The following is a 21,425-nucleotide window of genomic DNA, read 5'->3' as shown; positions in this document are numbered from 1 at the left end:
TTAGTTCATATGGATCACCAAGAAGCCTTAATTTGGCTATGAAAAGGATCCGCCCATACAGAGCCCTCTTCTATTAACTAAGTCAACTCTCTAGCAGCAGTAGGGCAGCCCTTTGGTTAATAAGGCAGTCCAACAGGTGCTGTGGTATCCATGGCAAGGGCATCCATAGTGAGTCTGTTCCAATGCAGCTTATCCTGAGAACATAGTCTTTCCATAGCCAGCTCATAGTGCCAGGGGTGTGGCAACTTGTGTTGAGCCAGCTTGGGTGTCTATAGCATCTGGAATAGTGCCCGGCAGGAAAGATGATGTCCATGATCAAAGTGGCTGCCATCATCACTAGTCCAGCACATGGCTAAGAAACTGCAGTTGCCCTCTGCCAAGTGGTGTAAAACTTATTGGAGTGTATCAATAACAAAACATGTCCAAAGAAAATCTCTGTTAACTAAGAAATAGATCGATATTCAAAGGAAGTTGTATGTTCACCGGTGGTCAGTGAACATATAACTTGTCTATCTGTATCAATACGATTAGGGTCTCTACTAAAGTGTGTTAGGCACTTAGGACTGGATTCTATAAATAGCGCTCAAAATGGGCACTGGAAAAGATCGACATGAAGCGTGATTTTATAAAGGGCACACAATCTTTACAGAATCATGCTTAGCGCTGATTTCCACATCCTAACTAAGCACCAGACGAACCTGCTGAAACCTGGTATAAATGCTGGCACCAAAGTGGGGCCCGTTATTCTGTAACGTTCAACTTTTCAGAAAGCCCCTGTTACATCCTTGTTCCTCCCTTGACCATGCCCCTTTTTGAGTTGCACACTACAGGATTTGGGTGCTTAGCTCGAGTTATCTGCAGCTGGGCCCATAGGAATAAAATGGGCCCTGCTGCAGATAACTCGAGCTAAGCTTTAGTAAAAGACCCCCTAAGTGACTTACCCAAGATCGCAAGGAGCAGCAGCGGGATTTGAGCACTGGCTTCCCTGGTTCTCCGCCCACTGCCCTAACCATTAAGCTATTCCTCCACAACATGTGAATAATTTTAAACTAACTCTTAGCTCACCAGATTATAAAACAAGCCAGGAATTAAAACAAAAAAAACCACTGAATAGAGACATGGATGGTACTAGTGATCTTGCAGCTTCATGTGGGTATCAGAGTTGGAGAACTGTTGGTAGAGTATCCATCAGGAGCCTGAGAGGTATACAGTTGTTCTCATGGAGCAGTGACTCATACAAGTATCTGTTGTGTCATTCCAGATGTGCATCTGCACACTATGATACTGACCTACCAGCAACCAGTATCATCATTACCTTTCATAATGAGGCTCGCTCAACTCTTCTCCGAACAGTGAAAAGGTAGGTACCAAGGATAGGAAAAAGTAGAAGGGGGTTAGAGGAGAGACCACGCTAAACCTTGCATTCATCTGGATAGTGTCATGATTCATTCGAAAAAGGTTTCTTCCCAACATGAAGCTACTAGTAGAGGTAGATAGAATGTCAGGGTGGAAGTTTAATCAGCAAGATGGGTGTAAAAATCCAAGGAGCAGGTTCCCAGAGGTGGGAGAAGGGAGCTAGGCTTGCTTTTTATCAGCTGGGGAAGGAATATCTTCAGTCTTGTTATGAGTTGTTTTCTGTCCCCAGACCCACTTGTGGTCCACGTTCAGGATGTCAACATTTTTCCAGGCCTAGCATAGCAATGTTTTCTGTGTGCCTGAGATATCTTGGTACTGGTAAATAGTTAATCCACCAGAAATGTATAATTGACTAATTATTTCACAGGTAAAGTATGTTCCAGATAGAAGTTACTGTTTTATGCTCAATGCGTTCACTCAAAACTGTCTTGACCGTTCCCTTCCAAACTAGTAGAAATGTCAGGGGCCCTTTTACTGAAGGGTTGGCGCATGGCAACAGGCTTGTCACGCGCCAGTCCAGAACTACTGCTGGGTTACCGCAGGAGCCCGACGGTAGTTCCAACCTCCAAGCACACCATTTCTGGCGCTACAAAACTATTTTCTAGTTTGTAGCACCGGTGCTTACCAGGTGGTAATTGGGCAGCACCATGTGCTGCCTGGTTACTGCTGGTTTAGCATGGGAGCCCTTACCACCACCTCAATGGGTGGCGGTAAGTGTCCTCCCCCTCTAAATAGCGTGCAGCAAATGGTCCATTTCTTTTCCCCAAAAATGGCCAGCCTTTTACCTGCTGCAGTAAAAGTGTGCCTCAGCATGCATCAAAAACACGTGCTGATGCTTAGTGCGGGCCCCCTTGCCCCGCAGCTTAGTAAAAGAACCCCTCAATGATATATATTCTTTGTGGCAAATCACACTAAAAAATAAAAAGGCATACACCACTGCAAAAATACAAACCAAAAAGAGAGCAGTGGGAAATCTGCTACAGGCAGCCAACTTCACAAACAAATAAAAGGGCCCTTTAACTAAGCTGTGTTAAATAAATAGGCCATAGCGCACTCTTATGCGGGTCTTTCCCATGCACTAAGGCCATTTTTACTTTGGCTGTAAAACTCTCAGGAGCCCTTTTAATAAGATGCGTCAAATTGGAACTACTGCCCGGCTACTGCGTGCCCTGAGTGGTCATTTCATTTTTGATGCGTGCCCAAAACACACAGTAGAAGTTTTCTACTGTGTGGTGCTTACCCGGCGGTAATCGACAATGTGCGTGCGCTGATGATTACCACCCAGTTAATGCATGAGACCTCACCATTAAGTCAATGGGTGGCGGTAAGGTCTCAGGCCGTAAATGGATGCGAGCTGGTTTTAATTTTGCCGCATATCCATTTTTGGCCACAAAAAAGGCCTTTTTTGCAGACGTGCTGAAAAATGGACCTGCGCACGTCCAAAACATGCGCCTACACCAGCGCAGGCCATTTCTAAGCGTGCCTTAGTAAAAGGGCCCCTCAAGTTCCTATTTTTTCCGTAAATGGCCATGCACTAGTGTTAGGAGTAAACTAAATAAAGCTATCCAGGGGAGAGATACCCAAACCAGCAAACATGCATAATAAATATGTGGGGTTCTCTATTTGTAAATGCAAGTCAGCACACAGAACATTACTGGAGGAAAAGCCTCGAGAAGCTCCTAGGCTTCTTAAACTGTCTTATAGGAGCAGGACTTCATCATCATCGGCAAAAACCTCCATAGAGTAATCAATGTCTCTTAAGCCTCCATTGGAATTGTTGAACGGAATTGAAATTCCTCTGGTCTGTGATCCTGAAGCAGTGATTCGAAACGCTGGCCACCGTTGATCACTGTCATTGTTTTAAGAACCTGAGAAGGGAAGAAAAAAGAGACCTGGCAGCCTAAGCTAAGTTTATAAAATTCATAACATTGATTACTCTTTTGCCGATGATGATGAAGTCCTGCTCCTGTAAGACAGTTTAAGAAGTCTAGGAGCTTCTCGGGGCTTTTCCTCCAGTAACGTTCTGTGTGCTGACTTGCATTTACAAAAAGAGAACCCCACATATTTATTGTGCATGCACTAATGTTGCCATTAGCATGTGGCAATTTTAAAAAAATTACCACATGAGCACTTCCTGCCTCCTTTTTTATATGTAGTAAGGGCTCCTGCATTATCCGCATGCTGTGTGCTAACCAGTCAGCATGTGGTAATGTAGATGCACTAACAGGATTGCACAGAAACACCCACTCTCCTCTCCTGACAAGTCCCCTCAAAAACTACAAAAAATTAGGTAGCATGTGGCTAGTGCACACACATTCAAAAACTATCGTAGGACACTGTAGCATGTCCCATGGTAGTCCATTTTCTGCTGTGTTAGGCACAGGCTAATGCCTAATGCAGCTTAGTAAAAGGGCCCCTAAGTAAATAAATCATTAGGTAAAAATATGATAAAAATATTAAATACATTATATCTTTATGCCAAACAATAACTATCTCCAAAACAGAAGGAATTAAAAACAAACAAGGTCAACAATCCCAAGAAAATATGTACAAATTCCACTCAGAATGGTCCATGTTTCGGCACACAATTGCATCAAAGGATTATACAATACAAATACATATAGGGCTAGGTTCTATATATGGCGCCTAAAAAAATCAACATAAAAAAACCCCGCGTAAATAGTATTCTATAGGCTGCACCAAAAATTCAGCGTGGTTTATAGAAATAATGCTTAAGTGGAGAGGTCGTGCGTAAATTTAGGTGTGGCTATTTGCACTAATGGAAATGTGGTGCAAATGCCCGTGCCTAAATTTACGCACAGGGCACCGTTATTCTACAATTACATGTGTAACTCAAAACCACACCCCCGATCCATCCTGAAACACCCATGACCCTCCCGTTTCCATGCCCCCTTTTTTGGACCACTCGTAAATTTTAGAGAGCCAAGTGACATACATGACAAAGAAAATGTTCCACTCAATGTGGAAGCTCAAATGCGTGAAGCAATTCTTCCCGAGGGAAACATTTCGCAACCTGGTACAATGAATAGTACTAAGCCATGTAGGCTACTGCAATGGGATCTATGCGGGATGTAAAGAACAAACCTTAAAGAAACTTCAGACCGCTCAAAACACGGCAGTTAGGCTTATCTTCGGAAAAACGCAATTTGAAAGCGCAAAACCCCTCCGCGAAAACTACACTGGCTCCCAATCAAAGAACGCATTGCTTTCAAAATCTGCACTCTGGTTCATAAAATTATCTACGGTGAAGCCCCGGGATACATGACAGACTTGATCGACTTACCAACTAGAAACACATCCGAATCAACACGAATGTACCTAAATCTGCACTACCCAAGCTGCAAAGGACTCAAATACAAATCAACCTATGCATCCAGTTTTTCCTACATTAGCACACAACTGTGGAACGCATTACCAAAAGTCTTGAAAACTACGTACGATCACCTAAACTTCCGGAAAACACTAAAAACTAACCTGTTTAAAAAGGCATACCCGGCCGATCCAGCATAAATGCCTGATATCTGCAACACAACAAAACTAAAGTACGTAATGGACATAACATAACTCTTCCGTTATATGATGCCCTAATGTGGCTGTGCCACATGAACTTTATTTTACCACAACATCACTTTGTATTTGTTCACACTGAAGTCGGCAAACGCCCTCTCCGGTACTATCTAAGCCACATTGAGCCTACAAATAGGTGGGAAAATGTGGGATACAAATGTAACAAATAAATAAATAAAATAATAGGTGTGGATCTCACACTTAACTTTATGTGGGTAAGTCCCAATTAAATCGAATCAGTTCTAATAATTTGCTTGTTAAAAAGCCAATTGTCACTAATAGGCACATTATTCTATTAAATTGTGTGCGCAAATTTGGAACATGCCTAAAGTTGTGCATGCAATTTTTGCTGACTTTATAGAATCAGGTGGAGATTAATTAAAACCAGGCATCAGAGCACAATTAAATAGCCAAAGATAGAGTTAAAAATAACCTTGCTCTCGCCCATCTAAAGGAGGGACAACAAGAAGCGCAAACCCTGTTCGAGAACTCTTAACCAAAAAACTTCTTTAAAAATCAAAAATGCCAAAATCACAATGTGCACTTCACCTAAAAAGGGAGGGGATCTCAAATTGTCTGGTATCAAACCCCCCACCCCAAAAAATTATTAACTAAAGATATGAAAATAAATATAAATATAAAATCTATTTCTGAAAACCAAATTCCTGTTATGAAGATTAAAAAAACACCACAGGGTAATATTCAACCTGTGATGGTCAGTGTTATTTTAAATGCCAGCCAGCACAGGTTTCTTCTGCCCAGATATTCAGCACTGAGCATATGGGTATAAAGCAGTCACTGGCACTTAATCTGATAGCGGTGATATTCAGACAGATACCCAGACAGTAACAAGCCTAACTTTATCCAAATAATTACCCAGTTAAGTCTGGATTATGTAAATTGCATTCAGGTTTGAGCGCTGAAAAAAAGGAGCACAAAGCGCTGTTCTATAAAGAGTGCCCAAATTTGAGCACCCTTTATAGAATACTGCTTAGCACCAGGCTCAGAGCCTAGAGCAGGGGTAGGCAACTCCGGTCCTCGAGAGCCGCAGGCAGGTCAGGTTTTCAGGATATCCACAATGCAGGTTTGCAAGCACTACCTCCATGGTATGCAAATCTATCTCCTGCATATTCATTGTGGATATCCTGAAAACCTGACCTGCCTGCGGCTCTCGAGGACCAGAGTTGCCTACCCCTGGCCTAGAGGATTTATACCAATTGAAACCGGGTGTAAATCCTTGCACCTGAATTAGACACAGACCTGCCATTTTCTATAACACTGCATGCAATTTCTAGAAATGCCCCTGATCCACCCATGCCCCTTACATTGCCACACCCCTTTTCAGATATGCAAGGTAAATATACACATGCATATTTATAGAATCCTGACTAGGAAGATATGTGCCTCAATTTGAATTGTTGCCAATTAGGACCAATAATTGATTATTAGTGCCCAATTATTGCTAATTAACTGCTCATTTGTCAATTAAGATATGCGCCCACAATTATACACCCAATGCACGCCAAATGTCATCACGCAATTTTGGGCACCATATATAGAATCAGGGGCAGCCCGACCATTAGGTCTCCTGAGTCGGGGGCCTCAGGCGGCACTCTTCCGGAACGGCATATCTCCACCCCCCTTCCTCCACCTCGTTCCCCAAGTTTACCTGCTTTCTTCAAGTTCCAAAAGCCGGTGGCGGCAGGCGCAATTCCCATATGCTGCCCTGTTGCTGGCACCCACCTCTTCTCTTTACTGTGGCCACCTCTCTGGTGTAACTTCCTGTTTCCTCAGAGGCGGCCACAGTAGAGAAGAGGACAGTGCCGGCGGCAGGACAGCGTATGGGATTCGCTGCTGCCGCTGACTTTTGGAACTTGAAGAAAAAAGGTAAACTCGGGGAACACGATAAAGGAAGGAAAGGGGGAGATGGCAGAACTTGGCCCAGGGGAGGGCGGTATCTCAGCCCTGCCTCAGGCGGCATCTTGCCTTGGGCCACCCCTGTATAGAATCTGGGGGTTGGTGGACTGAATATCGCTGCTAATCAGGTAACTTCTGCATTCGACTTAGCTCTGCCCTAGGAAAACGAGTGTCTTAACTGAGCCAAAAGATAGCTACCTTGTGTATGCTACTTGTAAGCATACATCTACATACAAGCTGGAAATCTCACTTCCCATCAGTGTGCACGTGTGGGTAAGCATATGCCTCTGGGACACAAGAATCTCATCCCTTGTGTATGAGTCAGTCCAACCATTAGGCATGACTAGGCAGTTCCCTAGGACAGCAGCTTCTGGGCATCGGCCAAAGAGCTGCTGCAGTCGAGGCGAACTAAGAAGTCCTGACAATCACACAACTTCAAAGAAACAACAGGAGGTACTTTTAACAGTAAGAATAATGGCCACTTTTCAAATAGCCCCTTCACCCAGATAATTCTGGCGGGTGTAGTGTTGGGGTGATCATAACTGTTGGGGGCCAAGGGGGAGGAGCAAGCAAGGTGGAAGGTTTGCCTAGGGCACCTAATATTCTTGCAGGAGCCCTGGACTTGGTTCTTACTGAGTTAGAAAATCCTGTGGTGTCCAGTGGATTGTTGGCTCTTCTACAGTCCATACTGTGACTTTGCTAATGCCTTGTTTTTCTCTGCGCTAGTGTTTTGAACCGCAGCCCTGCAAATTTAATCCAGGAGATCATTTTAGTGGATGACTTCAGCACTGACCGTAAGCCAGTCTCTCCCTCTCTCTCTTTCTCTCCCCTCCACCCCCATCGTGTATTGTTCTGCCTGGCATGAACCCTGCCTTCTCATTACCTTCAGCATAGGAGCAGTTCACTGTGTCCAGGGGAGGACAATTTCCATTGGGTTTAGCAACCCCCATCATTTTGAAAAGTTGGCTCCTATGACCTTCAGTGGCACCTGATGGTGAGCCTGGAGCTGAACATGGCACGGCTTGGCAAACCTGGGGAAATAAATATATGTTAGTCCTGGTTTCTGTTGCCTGTAATCCTTCTTTTCTCAGCTGGATTTCAGAGTAAGAATAAAAGCTTTGTGTTTAATAAATCATTGGATTCTGTACAGGCCTAAGGAATTTTCTCATGCTAACAGCTATATAAAAGTAACTCTATGCATCATATTACATTATGAATCAGGACTTGGCAGTTAAGCGAACTGATGCTGATGGGTAGTCACAGCTGAGCAATTATAGCACCACAGTTATGTAGGTATAAGAGATGTGAAATTATATGATCCCACCATTGCTTTTAATAAGCTTATCACAATACAGAAATGTTAGAAGCAAATATTTCCACACATGACACATCTAGGAGCTGGCTCAGTGACAGTTCTCTTAACTGTCATTTAACTAGATCATTTCTCCCACTTCTGAAAGCAGCAGATGAAATGGGCATTCTTATTTAGGACCTGAAAGGTACTTCCGTGTGACCCAAACTGGTCACTGTTGGAGGTAGAATGCCGGGCTTGATGGACTAGTGGGCCTGATCCAGCCTGGTACATCTTTTGTTTTAATGTGGGAGACCTGCAGCTGCTCCTGAGATCAGTGCTAGGGCTGATGCAGAGGTGATGCTAACAGCCCCAGGGGGGGGTGATACCAAGTAGTCATGTGTACTGGGCTCCAGAAAATGCTGCTGTATTTGTGCCCTGGCCAAGAACTGCTGCTTCAATAGGCAGGCTAAATAAAAAAAAGGATCATAAAATAGGGGGAGGGGAGGAGGGAGAGAACCATGGAATTGCAATTGAAGGTGCAAAGTGCCATTGCCCTGGTTCCAGTTGAGGGACATAATTATCAACATCGGCTACTGTTAGGGTATGCTATTTTACCAATAACCCCAGTGGCGTAGCTACTATGGGGCCACGGGGGCCTGGGCCTCCGTAGATTTGGCCCTGGACCCCCCTGCCGTGACCCTCTCAACCCCCCTTCCCGCCGCCAACCCTCCCCCGCCGCGTACCTTTGCTGGCGGGGGACCCCACCCCTGCCAGCCGATGTTCTCTCCTCGGCCGTGCGGCGTTGCTTGCTGGATGACCTAATCAAGTTTCTGTGCGTGCGTCTGACATCCTGCACGTTGTACAATGTGCAGGACGTCAGACACACGCACAGAAACTTGATCAGATCATTCAGCAAGCAATGCTGCGCGGCCGAGGAGAGTACTTCTGCTGGCGGGGGTTGGGGTCCCCCGCCAGCAAAGGTACGCGGCGGGAGAGGGTTTGCGGCGGGAAGGGGGGTCGAGAGGGTTGCGGCAGTGGGGGTGTGTGAAAGTTGGCGGCGGGCGGCACTGAGGGGGCTAAAATGTGCCCCTCACCTTGGGCTCTGGACCCCCCTCCCATCAAAGTCTGGCTACGCCCCTGACCCAGTTATTAGTAACTAGGACTCACTGCATAAAATGGGACCTTTGCTAAACTAGCATGAGTTAGTGGTAAAATAACATTTTAATGCAAGTCCATGTTGATAACTTCTCCCCTTAGTATGAAGAGTTTCACCAATGCCGAAGAGCCAGCCTCATCATTGATGTCACAATGGTTTGATTGCCCTATACTTGGTTCACATGTGGGCTACCATTAAGATGTGCTATTTTACTGTTTTACAAAGTGGTGGTAAGCCTAATGCGGGCTTACCGCTCGCTAAGCAGGAAGTACCGCCGGGCTACCGCAGCAGCCCAGTGGTACTTCCCACCCCCAGCGCTACAAAAATATATTTATTTTGTAGCACCCGAGTGTACTCGGCCGTAATTGGGCAGTGCCAGGTTAGCGTGAGAGCCCTTACTGCCAACTCAATGAGTGGCGGTAAGGGCTCTCCCCTGAAATGGCCCTGCGGCAAGTGCTTTACTTGCAACATGGCCATTTCCTTCAGAAAAGAACTATTAACCTTTTTACCAGCTGCAGTAAAAGGGGACCTCAGCGAGCATCAAAAACACATGCCGATGACAGTGCAAGCCTCCTTTTGCCACAGCTTGGTAAAAGGGGCCCTCAATCTCATTGCATAAAATGGGACCTGTACTAAAATGGCACCAATCTGAAGTAAAATAACACGTTTTAACAGTAGCCCAGGTTGAGAACGTCTCCACTTAGTGTGAAGAGTTTCAATCTCTGGGAACCAGAGCTGATATTGTGATGTCATAATGCCTCATTCCACCAATGCCTAAGAGCCAACCTCATCAATGAGGTCACAATGGTTTGATTGCTCTATCCAGTGGTTCCCAAACCTGGTCCTGGAGGCACCCCAGCCAGTCAGATTTTCAGTATATCCACAATGAATATTCATGAGATAGATTTGCATGCAGTGGAGACAGTGCATGCAAATCTCTCTCATGAATATTCATTGTGGGAGTCATATTTCTTACATATAGTCCCTTATTCTATAAAGGTTATGCTCCTAAATTTACACTCCTAAAATGTATGCACCCAAATTTATGAGCATAATTTATGCTCCTAAATTTATGTTCCTAAATTAGGAGCCTACTCTATGCTCCAAAATAGATTATATTCGTTTTAGGAGCATAAATGTAGGAGCGTAAATTATGCTCATAAATTAGGAGCATAAATTTAGGAGCATAACCTTATAAAATAGGGCACATAGTGATGATTTTGATTTCTAGAGATATTTCTTTTTTCTTTAATTAAGAGGGCGAAGTTATCAGTGTGGGCTACTGTTCAAATGTGTTATTTTACTGTTAACCAGTGGCATACCTAGGTGGGACGCCAGGGGAGCAACCGCTCTCCCAAACGGAGTTCTGCCGGCGCCTATTTTTTTTCGTCCTGTTGCACTGAAAATGTGCACCAGTGGAAGTCCGCTCTCGCTCCCCCCACGCCGTCAACCTGCCTCATCCTGGCTCCGCTTCTGCTGTTACCCCAGTTATTAGTAACTAAGTCTCATTATATAAAACAGCACAAGTTAGTGGTAAAACAACATTTCTTAATGGTAGCCCACACTGATAAGTATGTCCTTCAGCTGGAGCCCCCCCCCCCCCCCAAAAAAAAAAGAAAGAAAAAAAAATTAAACCAAGAAAACCCATACAGATCAAGTTTAACAACAATGCAGTGCTAGAATTCCCAGCTGGCTTCATTTTTTCAGGACCAACTAATCCTGTCCTGCTTTTAAGTCATTGCACGTATGGACGTAGGCTTGCTTAAGTTTGTGAAAGAAGGGGTGAGTGAATTGGATATGATCTGTATTTTTTTCTTTTGTGTAGATTGGGAGTGAAACCCAGGACTGGATCAGCCTATCCAGTCCTGAAAAAAGGAAACCAGCTAAGAGCCTTGTATTAGAGGAGATATCCTGCTGGTTTATAATTAGGTCTTCAGTTTCTAGATATTGATAATATGTACATTTTCCAGTGAATTGGAGTGGGGGTAGGTTGTAGCTCAAGGTTTATAACCCAGAGCAGGGAACCCCAAGCCAGTCTGGTTTTCAAGGTCAATTTGGTACTTGATCGTTACAATGAATATACATACAATGGAGGCAGTACATGCAAATGTATTTCTTGCCTATTTATTATGGATATCTTGAAATCTAGACTGGCTTGGAGTTCCCTAAGAAATGGGTCGAGAAATTCTATTGTAGATGCATGAAATCACCAGTTTTCAGTTTTTGTACATTTTAGGCAGTGTGTTAAAATTGTTTTCTCTTCCCACAACACTATGCTCATGATGTTTTCATAACTGGCACATTTTGTGTGAAATAATGCATCTTTCCATTTCTGTTCAAACCTTGTACAATGCTTTATTTTATTGCTAAAGTATGATAAAAATCATAGTTATTGTCAAAGGGTTGCAAGCATGTACATTTCTGTCCTTCATCATTAAGCCTTTGTCCCATGGGCATACATATGAATTTGTGCCTCATCACACAGTGGGGGGGCTTGCGGTTTTGGGACTAGAATGCAAGGTCCTGCTGTGTTTTATTGCAACAGTATATCGCATTGATGTGCTGTGGCAGACCCGGGAACATTAGCCTGTAGTTCTGGATACATTTGTGCCAACTGGATGCAGAATCATGTAGCTGTGAAGAGAGTTTTATAAACAATTTTATTGGGATTTACCTTTTTAGAGAAAAGTTTAGAACAAATAGTGGAATTTGAAAAAGGGGTATTGGAAAGAGGGCTCTTGCCTCTCTCTCTCTCTCTCTCTCTCTCTCTTTCTCCCCATATCCCCCCCCCCCCCTTTTTGTGTTTTTCCCCTTCCAAATTAATTGTGCTTTATATATAAGCAGCAGGACTGTAGCTGGGCTCCCATGGAAAGAGCATTGGCTCAGTGCTTGGGGTTGGATTTCTAGTCCAGCAGGTTTGTATAGGCCCCACCAGAGAAAGTAGGATCAAGACCATCAGCACGATTCGTTAGTTAATATAGGGAGCCTGAGCAACCCTGTTAGGACACATGGGAATAATTGACTAGGACTGTCCATTTAAGCCAAAGTACTTCTCTTTTGCACCAACCTTTTGTGTTTAATTTCTGCTTTCCTCTACCTTTCTTCAGCCGAAGACTGTCAGCTCCTTGCCAAAATCCCGAAGGTTAAGTGCCTGAGGAACAGCCGGAGAGAAGGTGACTTTAGGAACTTTTCAATTTCATGTGTACTCGTTCCAAGCCAAACAAATGCAGAATCTCTGCGTACACTGAGAAAACTAAGGGGCCCCTTTTACTAAGCAGCGGTAATCCCACTGCGGGCTTACCACTCACCAATCTGGCGCTACCACTGTCCCAGTGCGGGCATTGGTGGTAGTTCCACCCCGAGCACATGGCATTTCCAGTACTAGCGGACATAATTTTTAAAAAATTTCCACAGACGGCTACCCGGCAGTAACTGGGCAGCGCCATGCGCTACCTGGCTACCACCGGGCTACCGTGGGAGCCCTTACCGCCACCTCAGTGGGTGATGGTAAGTGCTCTCCCCTGCGTGGTCATGCAGTAAGATCAATCTTAGGGGTCCTTTTACTAAGGCGCATAGGTGCCTACACACGTCCAACTCATGTCAGTTTGGAGCTACTGCGTGTCCCGAGTGGTAATTCCATTTTTTACGCGCGTCCAATACGCATAGCAGAAAATATTTTTTATTTTCTACTGCCTGGTGCCAACTGGGCGGTAATCGGCAGTGTATGCCCGCTGATGATTACCGCCCGGTTAATGCGTGAGACCTTACCGCTAAGTCAATGGACGGTGGTAAGGTCTCAGGCCCAAAATGGACGTGCTTCAATTTTTATTTTGCCACACATCCATTTTCAGCCCCCCAAAAAGGCCTTTTTTGCAGGTGCACCGAAAAATAGACCTGTGATCCCTCAATACTTCTATGTAGTTTTTCCTATAGGGAAAATGCATTAATTTCACTTTGAACATAGATTGGGATAAGTCATTTTTGTTGTGTCATAAACTAGCACTGCGGGGGCGGGGGGGTCAAGAGGATTGTCGGCAGGGGGAGGTCAAAGTTGTTCGTGGTGGTGCTGGCGGCCTGGGGGGTCGGCAGCGCCTGGGGGGGCTAAAATGTCCCCCTCACCTCGGGCTCTGGACCCCCCTCCCGCCGAAGTCTGGCTATGCCCCTGAGTATGACGCTCTCTGTATTGGACGCTGGTACTTGACCAAATACGTAGCAAAAAAGATCAAGGAGACAGCGGAGCTCAGAGGACCATGGTGTCCAGAGTATGTAAAAAGGGAGAGCAGTAACTTTGCTGAGAGAAATATAATATGGGTTATTATGTTGATACTTTGTTGGCATCTTATTTAAAATAATCTTTACTATAACCAGGACAGTTTACTAACTACATAGTACATAGTTAAAGTAACGTGGGTACAGGGCATGAGGAGTACCTACCTTTAGAATTAGGGGGAAATGGGTTTTGAGCCTCGCTTAGAAGACTAGTAGAGACGTTTTGGGTGCCAAGCGAAGATGTGAGTAGGGAAATGATGCAGAAATATGATGCAGTTTGGCTGATGCGTGGGATGGCTATGGAGGTGTGTGACTGTGAACAGAATAAATAAAGAGCAGAGTAATGAGAGATGAGAAGACAATTTTAAAAACACGTCCAGGACACTTCATCTGACAAAAGAGCTAAATAATATTGAAACCCATGAGGACACTGAAAGGTAGCTTTTCTTCCCTACCGTGTGTTAAAAAGGTTTGGGGGCCCTATTACTAAGCTGCGTAAGGCTTTACGCGCGCCCAATGCGTGCCAAAATGGAGTTACCGGTCGGCTACCGCGTGGGTCTTGTGGTAATTTAAATTTTTGCACGCATTCGATACATATGGCTGAAAAAATCATTTTTATTTTCTGACGCATGTATTGGACGCGCGCCAAGTTCCATTTGGTTCACGTAGGTCATTACCGCCCAGTTACCGCATGAGACTATGGCTGGTGGTAAGGTCACAGGCCTTTTGATTTTGCCGCACGTCCTTTTTCGGCAAAAATTTTTAAAAAGGCATTTTTTAACAGGTACACTGTAAAATGATTCTGTGTGTGCCCAAAACCCGTGCCTACACTACCGCAATCCATTTTTCAATGCACCTTAGTAAAAGGACCCCTTGGTTCTTCATAAATTTGATGTCTTTTTATCAGCTCAATGTAAAAATTGTCCCAAACAATTAGTATTAGGAACACGCATTTATAAGCACACATTTGGGGGCCCTTTTACTAAAGGGTTGGCACGCGGTAACAGGTTTACCGTGCCAATCCAGAACTACCACTACTCTACCACAGGAGCCCGGCGGTATTTCTACCACCCCCCCCCCCCCCTCCAGTGCACGCAATTTCTGGTGCTACAAAAATATTTCTATGTTTGTAGCACTAGTGCTTACCTGGCAGTATGTGCTGTGCGGTTACTGCTGGGTTAGTGCAGGAGCCCTTACTGCCCCCTCAATGGGAGGCAGTAAGTACTCCTCTCCCCTGAAATGGCTAGGCGGCAAGTAGTTCACTTACTGCATGACCATTTAGCGGCACTAATTATAATTTTCACGCACAGCTTTCTAGGTGTATTCTATAATGCGGTGCACGTAAATTCTAATGTGCACAGTCATGTGGCTATGGATGTGGAATAGGAGGGGATATGGGCATTTCAAAAAACTGTGCACTCTATTATAGAATACACCCAATGTGCGCCTAATGTAAACACAGGTATTTAGGCCTGGGTTTAGGTGGCCTAAATGGATGCAACTAAATTTTAGTCACAAAAACAGCACAAGAGCATATTCTATAAACTACGCCTAACTTTGGGTGCAGTTTATAGAATCATGCTAACTGCGTTGTTGTACGACGCCAATTTTTAAGGCACCATATATAGAATTTCCCCCCTTGTGTGTGCTTACCTTTCAATAAAATGTGAATATAACAAAGCAGTAAAAAAAAAAAAGCTGTTATGACAACAGCCTTCAAACTTCATAATAATACTTGAAAAGGAAGAAAACAGTAGCCACTTAGCTTTATCGAGACATATGGACTCAGCGCTGTAGAAACTGAATCAAACACCCTGATTCAGTTTCTACGGCGCTGAGTCCATATGTCTTGATAAAGCTAAGTGGCTACTGTTTTCTTCCTTTTCAAGTATTATTATGAAGTTCGAAGGCTGTCATCATAACAGATTCTTTTTTTTCACTACTATGTTATATTCACATTTTGTTGAAAGATAAGCACACAAGGTAAATAAAATAATAGGGACACTGAGGCAAATGATTGATGACAGCTTTAAAAAGCTTGGACTTGAAATAATTGTGTGCTATAAGAGGTCCAATAGCTTGCCTTGTTGGCTATCTGATGCCTCTCTGTCCTTTGAAAAACATTTTTAAAATGTAGAAAATTAAAAATTGCAAGTTTCAAATGAGAGAAATTGAATACTTTATAAAAGTGTTGTATTCAATAGTTGTTTTTGCTCTTTGTTGCCGTGTTCGTATTACTCCAATCTGCTTTTGATACTATTTGGGTTTCTGCCAGGTACTTGTGACCTGGATTGGCCACTGTTGGAAGCAGGATACTGGGCTAGATGGACCATTGGTCTGACCCCCTATGACTATTTTTATGTTCTTATATTATGTGCTAACCGGAGCCCTGCCCATGCTTCGCCATGCACACACACCGCTTGCATTTACATGCTTATGTAAATGAGGTGCACTGTTACAGAATAGTGCTTAAGCACTTTGCTATCACTTTCACTGGCGAGTGTACACGCACACGCATAGGTTCTACTATTCAAGACGTTTACGTATGCAAGGGGCACAAAAATGTAAAAGTTCTAATGCAGGTTCAAACTTTTTTGGGGAAAAAAGTTTAAAAATAACAGGAAAAACACCAAGGGGCCCTTTTACTAAACTGTGGTAAAATGTGGCCTTAGCACACCCTTATGCGGGTCTTCATGCCAGGGGTGTAGCCAGGCTTCTAGGTGTGAGAGGGCCAAAGCTGGAGGAGGGGGAGAACATTTTGTTCTACCACTGTCTTTCCGTTGCTCCCGCCACCTCACCGCCCCCCCCCCCTCCCCCGTTGCCCTGCCACTCCCCACCCACTGCCGCAGCAAATACCTTGGCTGGCTGGGATCCCCAACCCCTGCCAGCTGAAGCGTTGTCCAGCGCCAGTCTCCGGCGCCACCATGTTGCCTGTCCTGTTCTGTCTTCCCCTCATGTCCCGCATGCTCCTTTTAGTGAAACTGAGCATGCTCAGTTTCACTAAAAGGAGCATGCAGGACATGAGGGGAAGACAGAGCAGGGCAGGCAATGAGGCGATGCCAGAGACTGGCGCTGGACAACACTCTAGCTAGCAGGGGTTGGGGACCTCTGCCAGTAAAACCAGGGGCCCAGAGGAAATTTGGTGGGGGGGGGGGGGCAGGCCCCAATGGCCCCACGTAGCTATGCCACTACTTCATGCTAAGGCCATTTCTACTTCAGCAGTAAAATGGCCACATTTTCTATTTTATGTATTAATGGCCATGCACTAATTTTCCCATTAACACAGGGCCATTAAAAAAGATTAACAAGTGAGCCCTTCTGCTAACTATTTTGTGGGCTTGCAAGGGTTCACATGTTAATCATACGTTAATCAGTTAGCACACAATGATGTAACTGTGCTGATTATTGCAGACACGTTCATTCTCCGCCCCCCCCCCCCCCCCCCGACACGCCGCCTTCATGAAAATATTTTTAAGATAATTAGCACACGCCCATTCAAAAATTACCACGGGACACCTCAGCGTGCCCCGTGGTACACCATTTTAAGCTGTGGAAGCACATGCTAGTTCTTACTGCAGCTTAGTAAAAGGACCCTCACAAGTATTGCCACACACATCCATAGTCGGTATGCATGGCTTTCTGAATCCGTCCCTCATCTGAAACAAATTTTTTAAAAACTGTTAATACAAATCCAGCAAATTTCAAACATCACCTACAACTTGTTTGTTGACCTTTATGTCCGGTTGTAAAGAGCAAATCTCTGTCTTCCGTGCCGCTAATCTCATTCTGATCTGCTTGCTTTGTGTGCTGCAGGGCTGATACGCTCAAGAGTTCGTGGAGCTAATGTGGCTTCTGCTGACATCCTCACCTTCCTGGACAGCCACTGTGAAGTGAACAATGATTGGCTGCAGCCCATGCTTCAGAGGGTCAAAGAGGTAAGCCATGCCAAGCTACGTGCAAACTAGAACTTCTGCCGTTACTGTTGCTGGTACGCAACTGTGGAATTCTCTTACAGGACACTTGCGGCTTTGTAGTAATGTGATGAGATTTGAGAAAATTCTCAAAACACTGTAGCTGCATTTTATGGAGTGTTTGGAATGTTATTCCCTCTTTTACAACATGAATTGAACTGTGATTTTGTATTAAAAATGTGTCTGTTTATATGTTAGATTTTATATAATATGATGATTATGAATGTTCTTGTGTAAGCCACTTAGAGGCATATTTTCAAAGCACTTAAACTTACCAAGTTCCATAGTAACCTATTGAACTTTTGAAAGTCTAAGTGCTTTGAAAATATGCAGTCAATTAAGTGTCATATAAGGTTTTTAAATAAATAAAAATAATATAGCATGTTTTATGAGCAAGGTGTGCAAAGTGTGGAAAAATTAAGTATATTTAGTTAGCTTCATTTGTAAGGCATATAGGTGATGGATATATACTTTCCCCACTGTGGATGTAGTATGTTACTGGTTTAAGAAAAAAAAAAAACTGAAAAGGAAGAGTTGCTTACTTGCTCAAGCTTTTGGAGGAGGAGTGGAGGAAGCCTTTCTGTGGCAATTGTTGACCTGGCATACCTGAGTTAAGTCATCATTGTGCCGGAGGACCCTTTAAGAACTGGAGTAGTCCATGGAGCATTCAGGAGAAGGAGGAGCTGCTTACCCACCTGGGCATTTGGAAAAGTAGTGGAGGAAGCCTTTCTGTTGCAGTGGCTGACCTGGTGTGCCTGAGTAGCATCATGATTGCACTGGTAGACCTTTTAAGAGCTGAAGCAGGCCATGGAACATGGCCCATGGATGCATGCCAGCGGCCGTGTGTCCAAAGGGGCACAGCTGCCCCCTTCAAAGCTCCCTGTGGGGCTACCTGTAGTGGAGCTGGGAGAATTTTGTGAGAGTGTCACTTGAGACTGAACCGTAAGTACTGTATTTTTCTTCTGTATTTGTTGTGGTGTTTGGACAATGGAGAAGAGGAAAATTAAAGCCAAGGTGGTTGCTACCTCTTGATCTGGTTCTGAGAACTGTCCCTATGGATTCTTTGTGACATCTGGAGTTATCGTGGAGATTGGTGTAAAAGAACAAAGTAGTCCTGCTTCAGTTGCCTCCTTTGGGGAGGGTGCTTCTCCTGCCTGCTGCTCTCTGAAGATCTTATAGATCAATATTCAGGTGGTGCCAGTCAGCGTTTTTTTAATCCAGGCACTGGCACTGAATATCCAGGTAGGTGGCAGCACCTGGAAGTTATACAGGTAAGACTAACATTCAGTGCTGTACCTGCATGCCTTAGCAGGCAAAGTTAGGCCTTTTCTCTGGTCCTACTTGCCCAGTTAGGCATATGACACTGGCATTGAACCTCAACAGTGCCTGCATAACTTCCAGGACCATTCCAACTCCACCCCCCACCCCAGTTCACCCCAGCGCTTCCTGGAGAGTGCCATGACGGTCAGCACTAGCCAACTTAGCGTGCCCATTTAAATCACACTGAATATCCACTCCAAAGTTTCTAATCCCTGCACCTTCTATTTCACATAGTGATAAAATGACTGATGCAGCTTCACAAGGGCTCACAGATTCATAATGTGGAAAAGGAAATTAAACTTGGAATCTGCCTGGTGACTCTGTGGCAATGCTAAACTCTGCCAGGTTAAGGGCATGGGCTCTAGAACAGAATCAGAATTCTGCTCCACAACCTGACCAGAGCTGGGAATGTTCACAGCCTCTGGTGGAGAGGTGAGTCCCAGCTATTGCTCAGCAGTTGTAGTTTATGAACTTGCTTAACCGTTCCAGCTGCCAAAGCTAAAAACAAATATGGAAAAAGGAAAAGAACTACAAATGGTGATAGGAAAGAGTAAGTATCACACAGAGAAAGAAAAGAGGCACTGTCATTCAGAAAGAGGTATTAGAGCACAATTAAAAGCAGAGGTGACGCGACCGACTGGCCGGCAGCAGCTTCTAGTCAACACTTATCTCCGAAGGCTTGTCTGTAAAATCAAGCTTTCAGGTTGGCCTTGAAGCTCTTAAGAGACAGATCACTACATAGGAAAGGGGCAGAGAGTTTCAAATGTAAGGAGAAAGGAAGAAGAAATCACGGTGTCTTCAAAAAAGAAAAAACACAGTTATAGTGAAGTCATCCAAAGAGCACCAAATTTTCAATGAACTCTGTTATTTTCTTTTTTTTAAGTCTTGCAATTTAAAAATTGTTTTGAATGATTTAGTGCAATGATTAAACCTCTGAGAGTTTTTTTCTGACATCGTTGCTGCTGTTTTTGCTCTCACTAATTATGAGCACTTAAAACCCCTTTTTATATTACACTAGCCATTAAGCCCATTAAAATGGGCCAGATTTCCAGCAACCTTCCTCACCGCCGCTCCCTCCCCCCTCTGTGCCGGGCCCCCTGCACTGACCTGACAGCGCCTCTCACCTCCATGTGAAAGCGCTGCAGGCAGCAGCAGATCGCTCTGCTGCTGCCTGCAGTGCTTCCACACAGAGGTGAGAGGCGCTGTCAGGTCAGTGCAGGGGGCCCGATACGGAGGGGAGCGGCAGCGGGGATGGAGGGAGGGTGGAGGTTGGTGCGCGCGATGTTCATTTCCAAGCGGCAGCGTCCGACAGTCCGACTCCGTTTCCCTCTCTGTTCCGCCCTCTGATGTCATCACATCTTGACGCAAGGGCGGGACAGAGAGGGAAGTCTCTACTGCGTATTTGCAGGTGAGTCGGTCACTTGCCATTTATATGTTTGATTTGATTGATTGCTTTATTACCTTTTTGTGGGGGGGTCTTTGGTCACAATCTTGTGATTTTCCCCTCTAAATACAGTTTATTCATTTTCCCCTGTTTTTTGTGCTGTCATTTGCAATGACGTGGGAAAAGTCAGCAACATATCTCATGCGATGCTCGTTTTCATTAACAAATGAAAACGAGCAGGAAAAACTCAATTTGTGGTTTATTTTGTTTGCCGATAATAGTGCATACTCTTTGCAAAGAGGGCACAATCTTTTAGAAAGAATGCACATTCTATACCGATAGTGCGTAACCTGTGCAAACTGATGCATATCCATGGCACTATTTGAAAAGAGTGCACACTCCTTATGAAAGTGTGCACTCTTTGCAAAGAAGATACACTATTGTGACAGAGTGGGCACCCTTAGGGCTAGTTTCTATATATGGAGCCCAAAAAATTGATGCCAAAAGGTACTGCCTAAACAGTATTCTATAAGCTGCACCTCAAGTTTGGCTCAGTTTACTACTACTACTTATCATTTCTATAGCGCTACTAGACGTACGCAGTGCTGTACACTTGAACATGAAGAGACAGTCCCTGCTCAACAGAGCTTACAATCTAATTAGGACAGACAAACAGGACAAACAAAAGATAAGGGAATATTAAAGTGAGGATGTTAAAATAAGGGTTCTGAACAAGTGAATAAGGGTTAGGAGTTAAAAGCTGCATCAAAAAGATGGGCTTTTAGCTTAGATTTGAAGACGGCCAGAGATGGAGCTTGACCTACCGGCTCAGGAAGTCTATTTCAGGCATATGGTGCAGCAAGATAAAAGGAACGGAGTCTGGAGTTAGCGGTGGAGGAGAAGAGTGCAGATAAGAGAGATTTACCCAGTGAATGGAGTTCCCGGGAAGGAATGTAGGGAGAGATGAGAGTGGAGAGGTACTGAGGAGCTGCAGAGTGAATGTTTGTAGAATTAACGCTTGGGCGGACAAGTCACGTGTAATTTTAGGAACCGCAATTTCGCACCAACAGAAAACATGGTGAAAATGTCCGTGCTCAAATTTACACTTGG

At 44.5% G+C, this 21,425-nt stretch overlaps 1 protein-coding gene across 2 annotated transcripts in view; it reads left to right on the top strand.

The window, feature by feature from the left end:
• GALNT16 (polypeptide N-acetylgalactosaminyltransferase 16) overlaps positions 1-21,425 on the top strand; it is a 276,369-nt gene that overhangs the window by 176,047 nt on the left and 78,897 nt on the right. For both annotated transcript variants that reach the window (XM_030214387.1, XM_030214388.1), the window contains exons 3-6: positions 1,262-1,360; positions 7,648-7,715; positions 12,479-12,544; positions 17,454-17,575. In XM_030214387.1, coding sequence (XP_030070247.1) covers positions 1,262-1,360; positions 7,648-7,715; positions 12,479-12,544; positions 17,454-17,575 — 355 coding nt within the window. The remainder of the gene's footprint in view (positions 1-1,261; positions 1,361-7,647; positions 7,716-12,478; positions 12,545-17,453; positions 17,576-21,425) is intronic.

The sequence above is a fragment of the Microcaecilia unicolor genome, chromosome 9 (assembly GCF_901765095.1).
Source record: "Microcaecilia unicolor chromosome 9, aMicUni1.1, whole genome shotgun sequence".
Classification (NCBI taxonomy): Eukaryota; Metazoa; Chordata; class Amphibia; order Gymnophiona; family Siphonopidae; genus Microcaecilia; species Microcaecilia unicolor.
Note: the sequence above shows the minus strand (reverse complement) of the source record. Positions and strands in the feature narration are given on the sequence as shown.